We start from the raw sequence: 16,159 nt of genomic DNA, 5'->3' as shown, positions 1-16,159 counted from the left end.
GGTAATTAGGGTTTTGAAGTGTAACACAAGACTACAATTAATTATGTAACCAATTATTTGAAGAGAAAGTAAATAATACTCTAGAATACTTACAGTATCTCATGAAATCAATTATTATGTGTCAACATCTAATTAATTGTCAAAACTTATGGTTGGAATCAAATCACCAAGGTATTTATTTTTTTATTATTATTTTTTTTCCTTAGGAGTTGCAATAGAATAGTGAAGAGATCCCACATACTGACCAGGACAGAGATGAATATTGAAAAGATCCACATACATGCCATGATAAAATGAGAGTACAATTGATCCTCTATCACCACTATTAAGGGATAGACATTGACATTGATTTTCTTCAACAATTTGAATTAGAGGATTACAAAGGACACTTAGTAAACACGTGATGTGACACATAATATTTGTTTTCCCTTGGTGATCAAAAGAGACAATAATAAGGGAAAACTTTCGCTCTCAATGTGATTGTATTTCTCAATTACTAAAATAAAAGATATCTTTTAGTCACATTTTAAAGTAAAAACTTTACAACTTTTTAGCTAATGTAGGCAATTATGAAATTAGACCTAGCTTTCATCTGCCCCAATACATATATTATATGAAGAAAAGTTGAGACGAAGTCATCAATGGAAAAGGAATAATAAAATAAAAAAATTAAAAAAGAGTGTCACGTCTTTGTTTTGTATCAAAACAATGTTACTTGTTTGACATTAAATTTTAAATATGAACACTAACCTTGATTAAACATGTATTGTAAAATAAATACTAAGAGATTATGTAAGATTAAGTTTGTCAATGGTCACATTTGTCTAATTGATAAATTTTCTTATTATATTTAATTTTGGAAAGTTACATATATTTTTAATAGTTATATCAATTCATAATAGTCGTGTTTGTTCAATGGTATCAAATGGTCAACAATTCATACTCTCTTGTTTTTAGATTTTATACAAATTATAATTCACCCTTCTCCTCTTTCTCTAGTATTATTTATGGTCAGTGCCTCAAAGTCACAAATGACGTGTTTATGTGAGAGTACTTTTATATTGTCTTATAATATATCATTAATCAAAATTTGATTATTTGGTACAACAATATTTTGTTGAAATTTGATTATAGATTATGTTTGATTATGATACTTTATCGACATATAAGTTATGAACTTATGATATTATATTTTTGTCATTTAAGTATCAAACAAGGGATAGTTGATAGATGAGTCACAAATTTTTATTTTAAAACTTTTTATTTTATTTTATTTTTGTAAATATTTGAAAGTTTATTTACCTCCTATAAGAATAGTATAAAATATGCAACTCATGGGAATAGCCTACTTTAACTTTCATAGCCCCCAAACAAGATGCACAAGACATATATTTTATACATAGACTAACTCTCCCTATGCACTGCAATATCAGATGTCAGAGAGAAATATCCTCTGTGAAATTTCTGGAGAGCTGCTACTCGACATTAGTTTTTGATAAAAACAGATAAATTAGTAGGGTAAAAAGAAGGAAAAAAGATTTTTAATCTTCTATCTTTTGTTAATAAAAAAAGTAAATTGAAGAAGTTGGTACAATTATTTTGGAGAGGGAATTGTTTTCAGGCACACCTCATAGTTCTTATATCTGGAGTTATATACATATGTGAAATAAGAGTTACGCGGGATGCGGAAACTGCCAGTTGATTTCAATGGTGATTAACTCCTTAATGACCTAGATCTGATTATTAGGTCAACTTGCTTAATTTACGATTAATTAGATTATCTGACCAATTTAAACATCCACAATCACAAATATATGAAAAGTAAAGCAAGTTAGAGTTAGAGAGATTGCACCAGGATTTTTAGTAAGGAAACCTCGGTTGATAAAATATGTTAATTGCTATGGGAAAAACCTTGTGGACTGTGCAGACCAAAGTAAACCAATCCACTATGTTTGAAATAAAGTATACCGAACTTTGACTCTGTCTTACACCTTATCGTTCTGCACCACACCAACCGCTGACAATCCTTTGGCTTTGCGACTCCCCGTCCAACAGCAACTTGATCTCAGGCTTACACTTGATATTTATAGAAGAGTAGCAGGTAGATCAGACAGCATTTCACGAATGCTCCAACCCTTTCAAAGTGTAATTGTGTTTACTTCTCTTTTTCAAGATCTGAACTCGATTGTAGAAGAATTAAATCCTACTGATCATCTGGAATATCTGAATCTTTAATACAGCTCCAATTCCGATGAGATAGAGAACACTACAACTAAATCACTCATGAATATATATGTGTGCTCTCAAAAATAAATTCAGAATAATCAGATTTGATTTTCTGAATTTTTCTCTCTCTAAAGGCTTTCTCAAAATATAGAATTGATTTTCCCTAAAGCCGTCTTTAAACCAATGTATATGACATGGTTTATATAAGGTTTTTAAAGTCCTAATCCCTCAGAAAATATGATAAATTTCATGCATAGGACTTGGAAGAAAGTTGGAATTGAAAAGGAAACTTTCAGCAAAAAGAAAACTAAAATCCAAGTGCTGCTAGAAAACCTTGAATCGGTTTAGCCATCTTGAACTGGTTCAAGATCGATAGTACTGAATCCTATGGATTCTTAACCGGTTCAGCCATCTTGAACTGGTTCAAGATGGACAGTCTTGAAAATTTGCAATATTTTGCAATTATTCTTGTTTCGAACCTTCCAGAAACCGTCCTAACTGTTCTCACTACCTTTCAACCTTCTTAGAGCATTTTTCTCATTATCTCAGAGTGTAGTAATGAACACTTGACTTTCTTTTTCAAATCCGCATCCGATCGTCAATTTTTGAAATTTTTGAACCGAAAAATTACAACTCGATCGGACTTGTTTTGATAACGAAATAAGCCAATTACAAAATATATATCTCACAACATATATATATATATATGTGTGTGTGTGTGTGTGTGCGTGTGTGTGTGTGCGCGTGTGTGTGTGTAATCTGTTTTCATTTGTGTAGAGAAGAGAGTTAGGTTTTACTAGTTGTTGGGGAAGCTAGGGATTGTGTGAAAGAAAAATGCATTGACGTAGAGAAAAGATGTATGTTGAGAAACAAGAAGGCTTCGGCTTGCTTGACTGGTATAGCTAGCTAGGGTGACCAATTGTTAAAGGTGGTAAATAAACAAAATACTGGTCATGAGCAGTGGCGTAGCCAAATAGGGACAAGTGGGGGCAACTGCCCCCACTGAACTTTTAATTTTTTTAAATTTTATACGGAAAATTTTTTATATTTGTATTGTTGTCCCCTCTAAAATTTGATAGTGCACACATAATATACTATATATGTATATAAACAATTGTAAATATATATAATATATCTATCAATATTTATATTTTCTCAAAAAATATGATATTTTTTTTTTTTCACTTTTCCAAAATATTATATTTTTTACCACTTTCTAAAAAAAATAATAAAAATAATTCATTAAGATATTCTACCACACTTTTTGACTTTACCATAAACAAATGGATTATTTTCATCACATCTTTAACATTTTCCACAATCCAAACAAAGCAAGCGGAGCAACCATTTACCAGTAGACAGAGACTCAGTCAGTCGTACTATACTGCGGCAGACAGGTAATTTGATATATTTTTTTTTATCATCTAAATTTATTATTAGTTGATATTATAATTTTAATTAGAAAAATTATTAATTATTACTATCAAAAATATTTTAAGACTTGTTGTTCTTTTAAATTTTAGTTTGTGTTTTTATTTTTTTCATATATGTGATATATTAGAACAGTTAGGTAACTGTATTATTTTTTTTTTTCATATTTTATTCTTGATTCATTGAATATGATTTTTTTTAGTATATTTAATTGAATGAAGTCAATTTTGAAATAGTAATGAATAATTTAAAAAATTGTTGTGAATGTACTGAATAGAAATATTATGAATTAATATTTTAATTTTTACATATATTATTTTGGTTCAAATTATATATATATATATATATATATTATTGCTATGAAAGATCGGCTCCAAAAAAAAAAAAAAAAAAAAAAAAAAACTGACTACGCCACTGGGGCAATGCTAGTGAAATGATAAGTCTCATATGTGCAGTGTAAATCTACAATATAATTTTTTTTTTAAAGGTTAAAAGAGAAGAGAGATGTTTGTCATTACCATGCATTAATAATGATTAGAGTTTATATTTTATAATATTAATTATAGTGGACAAAAAAGTTGAATTGCCAAATGGAATCACCAATAGTGAAAAGAAATGATTACTACAGAGACCAGATATATACAGTTAGGGTTTTTGGCGTTTGTTTCACCCTGGTTTCAAATGAAAAAGTAAGAAAAAAGTGTGTGGTCCTCTTTCGATCCCATTTAAATGGTGGAGAGATTCTCTTGAAAATTTTTATTATAAATAAAATTTATTTTATGATTCTATGCATTATGTTTTATGAAATTGAATTGTAATCTAATTATCAATACTTGATGAATTAAGGTTATTATTATCAATTTTTCGATTAAATTGTCAATATGATTTTATACCGTTAGGTAATAATTTTTTAACTTTATTTGATAAGATTTTAATTTTAACTATTGATATTTTAATATTTATGAATTTTTTATTTTATTTTATTTTAACCATTTTAATGTTTATGATGAGCAAGGAGATTTGCATATATTTGTTGTCATAAATAAAACCCTAATGTATCTGTGATATAAACAATACTTAGAGATGATAGTGTTGAGTAACATACAATTCCAAAATTTTCTTCTCATTTTTTTTTCTTTGTTGTTTAGTATGCTTAAATGCAATAAAATATAAGTAGATGTCTATGATTTTGCATTTGGTAATATCGAATTGGTATTTTAAATTTAAAATTTGAAAAAAAAATTAGTTTAAAGTTTTGTGGATTACAGAGGGCACTTAATTAATAAACACGTGATGTAACACATAATATTTGTTTTTACTTGGTGATCAAAAGAAACAATAATGTAAAGGGAAAACTTTCGCTCTCAATGTGATTGTATTTCTCAATTATTGAAATAAAAGATATCTTTTAGTCACTTTTTACAGTAAAAATTTTCCAACTTTTTAGCTAATGTAGACAATTATGTAATTAGACCTAGCTTTCACCTGCACCAATACATATATTATATGTCGAAAAGTTGAGTAGAAGTCGTCAATGGAAAAGAAAAAATAAAATAAAATAATTTAAAAAGAGCGTCACGTTTTTGTTTTATATCGAAACGATGTTACTTGCATGGTATTAAATTTTAAATATATACGCTAACGGTGATTAAACATGTCTTATAAAATAAGGGGTAAGAGATTGTGTAAGATTAAATTTGTCAATCAATGGTTATATTTGTCTAATTGATAACTTTTCATATTATATTTAATTTTGGAAAGTTACATATATTTTTAATAGTTATATCAATTCATAAAGTCATGTTTGTTCAATATTGAAATCAAATGGTCAACAATTCATACTCTTTTTTTTTTTTTTTTTTTTTTTACAAATTATAATTCACCCTAGCATTTTTTATGGTCAAAATTAAAAAGTTTCAGAAAGTATTTTTTAGTGGTTTTCTTGTATCCTGGATGTATTTTGTCAGGGAGTAAACTTATATAAAGGGAACAAAAAATAGTTAAGAAAAATCAGTGCCTCAAAGTCACAAATGACTTGTTTATGTGAGAGTACTCTTATATTGTCTTATAATATATCATTAATCAATATTTGATTATTTGGTACAACAATATTTTGTTGAAATTTGATTATAGATTATGTTTGATTTTAAGACTTTATAGACATATAAGTTATGATATTATAGTTTAGTCATATAAGTATCAAACAGGGGATAGTTGATAGATGAGTAAAAAAATTTTATTTAAAAGTTTGTTTGTTTTTTTTTTTTTTTTAAAAAAAAGTTTATTTACCTCTTACAAGAACAGTATAAAATATGCAACTCATAGTAATAGCCCACGTTAACTTCCTATTCATAGCCCCCACACAAGATACACAACATATATAATATAATATATTTTATATTATTCTTATAAGAGGTAAATAAACAAGTATTATTAGTCACGAGGCAATGCTAGTGAAAAGATACTCTCATGTACGCTGTGTAAATATCCAATTTTTTTTTTTTTTTTTTTTTTTTTTTTTTTTTTTGAAAGGTTAAAAAGAGAGGAGCGATGTTTGTCACTACCATGCAATAATAATGATTAGAGTTTATATTTTATAATATTAATTATAGCGGACAAAAAAGTTGAATTGCCAAATGGAATCCACCAATAAGTGAAAAGAAATGATTACTACTGAGATCAGATATACAGCTAGGTTTTTTTGGCGTTTGTTTCAGCCTGGTTTCAAATGAAAAAGTAAGAAAAAAGTGTATGGTCCTCTTTCGATATCATTTAAATGGAGAGATTCCTCTTGAAAATTTTTATTGAAAAATAAAATTTATTTTATAATTCTATGCACTATGTTTTATGAAATTGAATAATAGTTTAATTATCAATGCTTGATGGATTAAACTTATTATTATCAATTTTTTGGTTAATTTTTTTTTGGAAGATCAGATTTTATAAAAAAAGAGGACCAACCAAAGGCTAGCCCAATGCTAACCAAAGCGGCCGAACAATACAGCCCAAATTTACAGCCTATAAGACAGACTAACAGCGAAACAAACCTTACAGCCTAATTACATCCCAAAAAAATGAAGTGACCTGAGGCCGAATAACAAGCCCAACGTAGAGTCAAGAAGACCGATGGAGGCAAACTCCGCTGCGAGGCACATGGAGAAAATCTCCTCAATCAGGAACATTGTTGTCAGGTGGTTTCGCCGGTGGTCTTGTGATTAGCACAGTAGATGGAAGCTCCCATTCCTCTGCAATTCTGTTAGGGTTAGATGAGTCGATTGTTGGCATGGAGTGCAATTTCCATCGAATTGGTTCCAGAGCTTGGTGTAAGATTGAGTTTGCATGAAGAGACTTTTTTTTGAAAAATCCTTCTGTTGCATTCATTCCAGATGCAATAAACAAGTGATGCCAGGCCTAATTTTGAAGCTGTGACACCGTAGAAGCTTGATCTTCTTCTCCAATGGTGTGATGCCCAATTAATCAAAGTAGACCATGAAAAGGGCTGAATGTGAAACCACAACGTATTTGTAGAAATGTCCACAAAGGTTTGACAAAATCGCACTTGAAGAAAAGGTGGTCATGGGTTTTCAATTCCTTGTTGCAGAGGACACACATTGTGGCATTGATGTGGGAGGTGCATCTTCTGTTTAATGTTAGGAGTTGGCTTTGGATGGCAACCCATAATGTAAATGCGTGTTTTGGAATTGAAGGCTTGGTCCAGACTAGGTGAGTCCATAGTAAGGTATGTAAGTGTTGGTTTAGGTGTTTCAAGGTTTGGGAGATTGAGAATTTGGCTGCATTTGATGGACACCATATAACCTTGTCTTGATTGTGTGGATTAGGGTGTGGAAGGTTAGCTATTGGAAGTAGCTGAGGTATTAGTGTGGTGATGGTGATTGGAAATTGCCACTGTGAGTTGACAATGAAAGAAGCAAGCTTGGTTTTACTGTCATGATTTGAGGAAGAGATCTGTTGGGGGGATACAAGTTTATACAAAGGACCAAGGCTGCTCCAATTATCAAACCAGAAATTGGATTTATTCCCATTACCAATTTTAACTTTGACAAGATGCTGAATAGTGGTTCTAAGGTTGAGAAGCCTCCTCAAGTCTAAGAACACTATCCAGGGATTTTTACTTCCTATATGCTTCTACCTTTCAAAAGGTAGGTGTTGATCCATTTAACCCACAACATGTCTTTAGAGCTAATGATATCCCAGAAGTGTTTCATGATGGCCACCTCATTCCAGGATAGAAGGTTAGGCAGTCCCAAGCCTCCTGCTCTTTTGGGAAGGCAACAACTTTCCCAATTTACTTTACCTCCTGTCTTCTTAAGAGCTGGACCAAACCAAAGGAAGGACTTGAAGACGCTGTCCATTTAATTGATAATGCTTTGTGTAGAGAAAAACACAGCTCTTATCAGCTACAGTCTACCTGCAAAGGAAAGATCTCTACTAGTCCAGTGAGTTATTCTTGATATAGTCTTGTCAATGAGGGATCTGCAATCAGCTGCTCGCAACATGGATGTAACCAGTGGCACACCTAGGTATCTTACTGGGAGAGTACCTTTATCAAAGCCAAGCAAAGAAAGAATGTTAGCTTCCATTTTTTGGTTAAATTGCCAATGTGATTTTATACCGTTAGGTAATTATTTTTTAACTTTATTTGATAAGATTTTAATTTTTTATGTTGATACTTTAGTTTTTATATGAGTAGGGAGATTTGCATCAATAATATCTATTTATATTTGGATAGATAGAAGAGAAACGAAAAGAAAAGAAATGATACTATTCTTGTTTGGATATGATAGATTGGAGAAAAGAAGAGAAATAATAAAAATCAAATTACTATGGTATCCTTTTAAATAAAATGGATGGATACGAGTGGAATAATAATTTTTTTTTTTTAATTATTGAGGATAGTTTGAGAATTATAAAAATACTCCTTAAACATTGTCCTTTCTCTCCCTATCTTTTAATTTTTTTGAGAGATATGAAACCAGCTACCCTCTCTATCTCTCTCTCTCTCTATCCTTTCTCTCTCATTTTAAAACACAAACACAATTAAGCTCTATCCTTTCTTTTCTTTTCTTTCCCTATCCCTCTGAATCATCCCATCCAAACACAATCTAATATGCCTGTGATATAAACGATACTTGGGGATGATAGTGTTTGCTAAATACTCTGCTACATAATTCTAAAGTTTAATCTTGAGTCAGATGGAATTCCAAATTTTTCTTCTACTTATTGCCCTTGATTTCTCAGAGTTGAGAATGAATTTAACCCCAACAATTACCACTCAGACCACAGATCTGAACATAAACAAAACTGGGACTATCCTTGATCGTTTTCATATTTTGTTTGGCTATAAAAAACCTATAGCCATTTGGACTTCTCAATTAAGATACTTACATTATCTTTTTTTTTTTCCTTTGTTGTTTAGTTGGCTTAGATGCTATAAAATATAACTAGATGTCCATGATGTTGCATTTGGCAATATCAAATTGGTATCACCTTTCAATATATATATATATATCTTGAATTGGTATTTTAAATTTAAAAGGAGAGAAAAGAAAGGAAAATTGAGTGTTCGTGACTCAATGTAGCTTTTGCAGTGTTGTTCTTGCCGCCCAAATTATAAGAATAACAGAAAAGCACTTGCTAGAAACAAATTCCTAGATTCTGAAAATAGTAATGTAGCTTTTGCAGTGTTGTTCTTGCAGCCCAAATTATAAGAATAACAGAAAAACACATGCTAGAAACAAATTCCTAGATTCTAAAAATAATCATGCTATATTTGGGAGTATCAAATCGACGGTTCGAATTTAGAATTAGAATAAATTTAATTAAAACTTTAAACTAATTTTTTCAAATTTTAAATTTTCCATAACAAAATGCAGATTTATTGATTTGGCTATTGAATTTTTCCAACTTCTCCACAGATCAGTTTTTTTTTTTTTTTCAAGATATTATTGAACAGAAGGTGTTTGTACAAATGCCAAAGGCAGCAAAAAGAAATAAAAATAGAGCAAAACAGAGCAAGTTCTAACAAGAGCAGAACTGACAAACTTGACAAACTAATCAGAGGTTGCTTCTAAACAGAACAAGTTCTAACATGAGACCACAAAGCCGCTAACATGCTGCTGCTTCTGCAATTCATCAAAGAGAGGCTGCTGAGTCTAGATTAGGCTGTGTATTTGCCTAATCAGAGATTGCTTCCAATAAGTCGATTTTATTTTATTTTATTTATTTATTTATTTTTTTTGCTATTGCCATTTAAACTAATAATTTAACTAAATTTTTAGGTAAAGGTGATATATAGCATTCTCCAAAAATGCTTCATTTAAGTAAAGGATGCTTTATTTAGGACACTTTTAAAGAAAATATGACTACAACAGCTTAACAAAATCATATATTTATGTTTTAGCTTCATTTGTAGCAAGGCCGGTGGCTGACTAGCAAGAATACGGAGTAGCAACAACAAGCAGAGGATTCTTTCTGTTGAGGGTTATACCAGGGGCTTCAGTCATGTCCATATCTTGGCCTTTTGCTCCATCAGGTAATGCAAAATCAAACTTGTGTACAAGCTTTGCTAATGCAAGCTCATAAACAGACTTGGCGAAATGGATTCCGGGACAACCTCTCCTGCCAGCTCCAAATGGAGTAAATTGGAAGTCCTGCCCTTTATAATCTACTGAAGTATTCAAGAACCTTTCTGGCTGAAACTCTTCAGCGTCTTCCCACAATGTTGAGTCTCGTGAAATTGCCCAAGCATTGATAAACACTTTTGTGCCAGCTGCAATGTCGTAGTCCATTACTTTGACATCTTTAATGGCTTCTCGAGGAATTAGCAATGGTATAGGAGGATGTAATCGCATAGACTCCTTGATCACCGCTTTCAAGTAATGCATTTTCTCTAAATCATCCTCGACTATGTCCTCTTTGCCTTTGGCTATTCCTCGAACCTCATTCTGCAGTTCCTTCATGACTTTGGGGTGTCTTAAAAGCTCTATCATTTCCCATTCTAGAGTTGTGTAAGTAGTTTCAGTTCCAGCAGCAAACATATCCTACACGAAATAAATTAAAAGATGGTTATTCATGACAAGTTGTAAAGAGTCGGTCATAAAGGTTTAAGTACGAAGGTTTATCATGGTGGTTTTACCACCAAGGTATGAGAAGGTACACAATATCTTAAGGTATTTTGACACCTGGTAGTCTTCCTAACGAAAACTCTCCATAATAGAGAAAACGAAAACTCTTGATGATAGAGAAATGGAGAGTTTTCAAGAGAAATGAAGAATTATCCAAAGTTCTCAAGAATGAAAGAAAAAATTAGTTCGAACTATTATCATGATTATACATGGTGCCAAAATTAATTGGTTAGTGTCATTGAATTTTAGGGAGAGATAAAGTCCCTTACCAAGATGACACCTTTTATGCTGTCTCTGTGAATAGGAAAGGAGGTGGACTTCTCTCTTTGAATTCCAAGTAAAATGTCCAAGAAATCCTCTCGCCCTTCGTCATTCCCGCCACCATCCCTCTCCGGTTTTAGACGATCCATATGCTCTTCCACTGCATCCTCCAAAAAATTATCAAGTTCCTTAGCAACTTTCTCTACTTTAGCATTCAAACCGTTGATAGAATTCAACCATGCAAGCCATGGAATATGCTCCCCCACATTGAAAACAGCCAAAATCTCCATGAAATCCCTAAACAACTCCCTTAACTTCCTCTCTCCTTCTCGTTCACTGTACTTCTTTCCCAATACTATGCGACACAATACATCATTTGTCAGTGAGATTAACATTTCAGTTAAATTTACTGAAGAAGAAGAAGACTGTTCGATCTTCTCCAACAAAAGACTTGTTTCTTCTTCTCTCACTCTACGGAAAGACTGAACCCTTTTGTTATTCAGAAGTTGGAATACACAAATGCTTCTTAGTTGCCTCCAATACTCTCCATAAGAACCGAATGCAACGTCCTTGTCATAGAAAAGTTTCATGGGAATGCTTGATTTAGGTCTGGTTGCGAAGTTGACATCATGGGTTTTCATGATCTCGCGAGCTGCATCAGCAGAGGAGACGATGAGAGCGGGCTTGCTGCCGAGGTGAAGCAGCATGAGTGGTCCATATTGTTGAGCTAATGTTTGGAGGGAGCGGTGAGAGAGCAATCCAAGTTGGTGGAGATTTCCAATAATTGGGAGCTTTGACGGAGAAGGTGGCGGATTTCTTAGGGCTTTTGAATTGGACAGCAATTTCAAAAGAAGGCCTAAAGAGAAGAACAAAAGAAGAAGAGAGTAAAATAAAGAGTCGAATGAGAACAACATTTTTTGTTGCTCTGGTAAAGAGAAGAACAAAAGAAGAAGAACGAAAGACCTTAATTTCGGGTGAGTATAGCTTCTACTGCTAGTGCATTGTATATATGGGCATCTCCTCAGGGCACAAGCTAGGCAGCCTGTGTATCTTCTATGGAATGCAACGTGTAATATATGTTAAATCTAGCAAACATTTTTAAAACGTTTACCATTGATTTATTGTTATTAAATACTACCCTCGCACACTCTACACTTTCAATTTATGACCTAAGCACAGTTTTTCTCTTTTCTTTTGATTCTTATTTTGTTGAAGAGGAATGTTAAACTTCATGTCATATAGTATCATGATGATATGACATGTGAGTTGACAGCAAAGGGTAATTTAAGAGCAAATTTTTAGGAGAGACAATAGGAGAAGGAAGAGATCGAAACCCCTCACCAATGGAGAGAAACGACACGAGCTTGTATATTGTAATTGATAAATATATAAATAGACTTTTGGTTGATGGGCAACTTTGATAATACGATTGTAAATATGATATTTAAATTTGGATTAATTATGTTTGAGTATAATGAGATTATGTTGATGTGTAAGTGTATATATGTATATGCGTGTGTGTGTGTGTACAAGTAAAGATCAGGTTGTGTTAATGTCATGGAATCACGATCTTCATGGGGATTTTGATTAGTAGGACGAATGCTTTATTGCAGAATCTTCATGGAATTCCCTTAGGGTTCTTGTGTCTAGGAAGTGTACATGAAGCAGGGCATCCAACCACCATTAGATGTTTGATCTGTTATACAATATAGGTGCAAAGGTTTTCTATGTCATTTGATAGTTAGAGAGAGAGTTGAGAGAGAGGTAAGCTGGTTGATTTTAAAAATAATTAATTCACTAAAGTAAGCTAGATGATTTAGAAAGAAAAATAATAATAATAAAAAAGGGGGAACAAAAATGTTATTGTAATGCTATTCATGATGGACGTATGCCGCTCTTTCCCGAATGCACCATGTAACACGTTTTTCATACATATTTTCATTTTATTTGTGGATCCCAAATGTCTCTTTCATATGTAGAGGAATGCTAAGGACAGTTGTTAGGCGACTGTTCATTAACCGTCGCTGTTCTTATTGGTGAATAGAATTATAATTAAAGCCTTCATTAATTACAAGTTTTTCACTTTTTATGAAATATAAAAACTATATATTTTTTGAACAAAACAGCCTTTTTAAGCTTTTCACCCGTCTCTTCAGTTCTCACTTAATGAAGTTTATATATATATATATATATATATATATATATAGCATTACAGCATTACTTTCCTCTCTTTTTTTTTTTTTTTTTTTTTTTTTTTTGCGATCCGTATGCCTATATATAAAGCATTACTTTTCTTTTCTTTTTTTCATTTTTTTTGCTTTGTTAGATGTGTAAGGGTTACTTTCCTTTTCTTTTTTTCCTTGTTATATCCGTATGCCAATTTATATATATATATACATGCAATCCTCTCAACCATAAATTCATATAGAGAATAAATATATATATTTATATATATATAAGGGTTAAACGACAATTAAAAATAAGCACCAATATGTGAATGAAGGAATGAGTGGAAAGAAAGGCAAATGATAGGATAAGGGTAGTTTTGTTCATAAAAATATATATTTTAATATCTTATAAAAAGTAAAAAAAATTAAGGAAGGCGTTAATTACAATTCAACTCAACAATAAGAACAGCAACTGTGAATGAGCAGTCGTTAGATTAACTGTCCTTAACATTTCTTTTATATGTAAATACATAATGTTAAGTTATTAGTATTGCATCCTCAACAATCCTGATTGATCAGGATCACTCACATTGCAGCAATTATATAACTACACACCAAAAACAAAATACTCCATATTAAATACATAATGTTAACTTATTAGTATGGAATTCTCAACAGCCGAACTGTGAATGACCACAATTACTCACATTGCAACAATTATATGTACAGTGAAAACAAAATACTCCGTATTAGTCTATATCATAAGCTTGGAAAACTTTTAAATAATGTTTATAAAAAAACAAAATATTAATGCATATAATTGTATGATTAGACCTATCACCAACCCGCAATAAATATATGTGAATACATTAAAAGTGGTTGAGATGAATTCATCGATGAAAAAGTAATGATAAAAATAAAAAATGTTAAAGTGGTACACATTCACTCGTCCTTTTTTATTATTATTTTATTTTGTCTAAAAAGTAAAATTATTGGAGACGTAATAATTGTTGCAAGTGGTAAGACTCTTGTGGTTTGTGTACCGGCCTATGATCTGCCCCTATTTCTATTTTTCTTTTTTGTATTAAATTATAGGTAGGACCCTAACTAAATGAAACGTCAGACGTATCGTTAAGAATTACGTTGATATTAGTTTGTTTAATAAAGAAATCAATCTCAAAAAGAATTTTCAAATTTAATTAATACACCAACAAATCTTAGAAAACCTATAATTCGGCTTGCTCGTGAACATATTCATAAATAAAGTTCATAATTGTGATCGCAAACATAGATAATATTATACATATACACATTAACATATATTTAGAGAGACACATACACATATGTTTTATTTTAGAATGATGATTTCAAGCCCGATAAGATTTCTAAAACTCATTTAGGTCTATTTTCATTTATAACAAACCCAGCCCAAAAAAGTCCAATCCAACTAGACTTATATAATTTTATCCCTAAAATAAATAAAAAAGTACATATAACTAAGGCCCATAGTTCATTTTACAAATTGAAAACCTGATATCTCTCTCTCCTCAGAGGGAACCTAATCCTCTCAAGTTGTAATCCCTTCAAGTCCCTCAAGTTGTAACCCAACGGTATCAAAGTACGTAGTCCACGCCTTTTAAATCTAAAATTAATTTTGGGGTCCACACAAACAGTCATTTGTCATCGAAAAACGTACCATTATTTTGTTAACGGATGAAATTTATTGAGGGAGCGAATCAGCTCCAATTGAACTCCTGTCAAGTTCCTCAAGTAAAAAGCTATGTGGTCTTGATTGAGCCACATCATTTAATGAGTCATATCAGTTTTAGGGTAAAATAGGAAGGGGAGTGCTATCTGTAGTCGCATCCACGACTGCAAATCCGCACTCGCACCCGTGTCAGCAGTCTATTGGCTGTTGACACTAACTTTTTTGAATTTTCGAGGCCGGCCTTTATTCGCTTTCCTCTCATTCTCTCTCTAACCTAACCTCTGTATTTACTCTCTCATCTTCCTCTCTCTAACCTAACCTTTCTACATACCCATATTCATTCATCTCTTCTCCTTCATCACCACACCCTTCAACTAATGGATTTGGGGCAAACCAATCTTTTCATTGTTGAATCCCTGAGAAAACCCTAAACTGGGCAAAGAAAGATTCACTGCTTGCATTAGATTTGCTCCACCAGAAGCCACCACACCAACTTGGTCTGACCCAAAACGTTGATCTACAACACCAACCCCACCATTGAATTCCAAGTCCTGTCCATAGCTAGTTTGCAGCAACATATGTACTGGTTTGTGATTGGACCAGTTATGATACCCCGAATTTCCACATGTAGCTAGGTTGACCAGGCCAACACCCGAAGACCGGTGGATATAAAAAACAATTGATAATAAACAAATACAGAATACAAGAGGAATATAATAAAATAAATAATAACGCTGAAAAGAGAAAACTAAAATAAAGTTAATCATTACTTAAATAATAAAATTTCCGTAAGTTACGTCTCCTTAACCAAACTTAATCTCCAAAAGTATACAATTCAAGAATTCATAAATCAAGGACCCCTAATAAAAAGTCATAACTGAAATATAAAGATATCAAGTATACTAATTAACTAAACAAAGCTAATATCCTACATCAATGACTTCAGAAGAGTGAAGATGAATGCTCTTTGATTAGCACGAATAACCTCAAGGCTGTAACCAATAATCACCTGAAAAATATAACAAATGTGGGTCAAAACCCACGAACAATTTCTTTCTACTACAACCCAATCAAAAAACCAATAAGCAATACATCCGTAGTCAACTCATGCAATATCTACGTAGTCAATAGATAGATATATATACACACACTAAAGACTCTCGCTGGGCTATCGAGCAGACTTAACTGGATAGTGGGTATCTTATGAAAAATAGCACACG

At 31.9% G+C, this 16,159-nt stretch overlaps 1 protein-coding gene and 1 long non-coding RNA gene across 2 annotated transcripts in view; both read right to left on the bottom strand.

Annotated features, from left to right (window-relative positions):
* Window positions 1-9,734: 9,734 nt before the first annotated feature.
* Window positions 9,735-15,517, bottom strand: LOC132305280 (cytochrome P450 736A117-like). Its single transcript, XM_059802946.1, has 3 exons — window positions 15,334-15,517; window positions 11,072-11,919; window positions 9,735-10,718 (listed from the first exon to the last, which is right to left on the bottom strand). Exons 1-3 carry the CDS (start codon window positions 15,515-15,517, stop codon window positions 10,107-10,109), a joined length of 1,644 nt encoding a protein of 547 aa, XP_059658929.1. The 3' UTR covers window positions 9,735-10,106.
* A 71-nt stretch (window positions 15,518-15,588) lies between these two features.
* The window catches only part of LOC132302302 (uncharacterized), a 53,457-nt gene continuing 52,886 nt past the window's right edge, over window positions 15,589-16,159 (bottom strand). The window contains exon 4 of the long non-coding RNA XR_009480803.1: window positions 15,589-15,948. This is a non-coding gene — a long non-coding RNA (uncharacterized LOC132302302). The remainder of the gene's footprint in view (window positions 15,949-16,159) is intronic.

This window comes from Cornus florida, unplaced genomic scaffold (genome assembly GCF_030987335.1).
Source record: "Cornus florida cultivar Cherokee Brave unplaced genomic scaffold, ASM3098733v1 CherokeeBrave_3.0.0_Hap2_Chr04, whole genome shotgun sequence".
In the NCBI taxonomy this organism is placed as follows: Eukaryota; Viridiplantae; Streptophyta; class Magnoliopsida; order Cornales; family Cornaceae; genus Cornus; species Cornus florida.
This window is presented reverse-complemented; position numbering and strand designations above follow the sequence as displayed.

Excerpts from the sequence above, each read along its gene's own strand:
- LOC132305280 (XM_059802946.1), bottom strand. The coding sequence starts at position 15,517 with ATGTTGCTGCAAACTAGCTATGGACAGGACTTGGAATTCAATGGTGGG. Across the intron at positions 11,920-15,333 it reads ATTCAACAATGAAAAGATTG|GCCTTCTTTTGAAATTGCTG; the intron begins GTTTGCCCCAAA and ends TCTTCTCTTTAG. Across the intron at positions 10,719-11,071 it reads GCATAAAAGGTGTCATCTTG|GATATGTTTGCTGCTGGAAC; the intron begins GTAAGGGACTTT and ends TATTTCGTGTAG.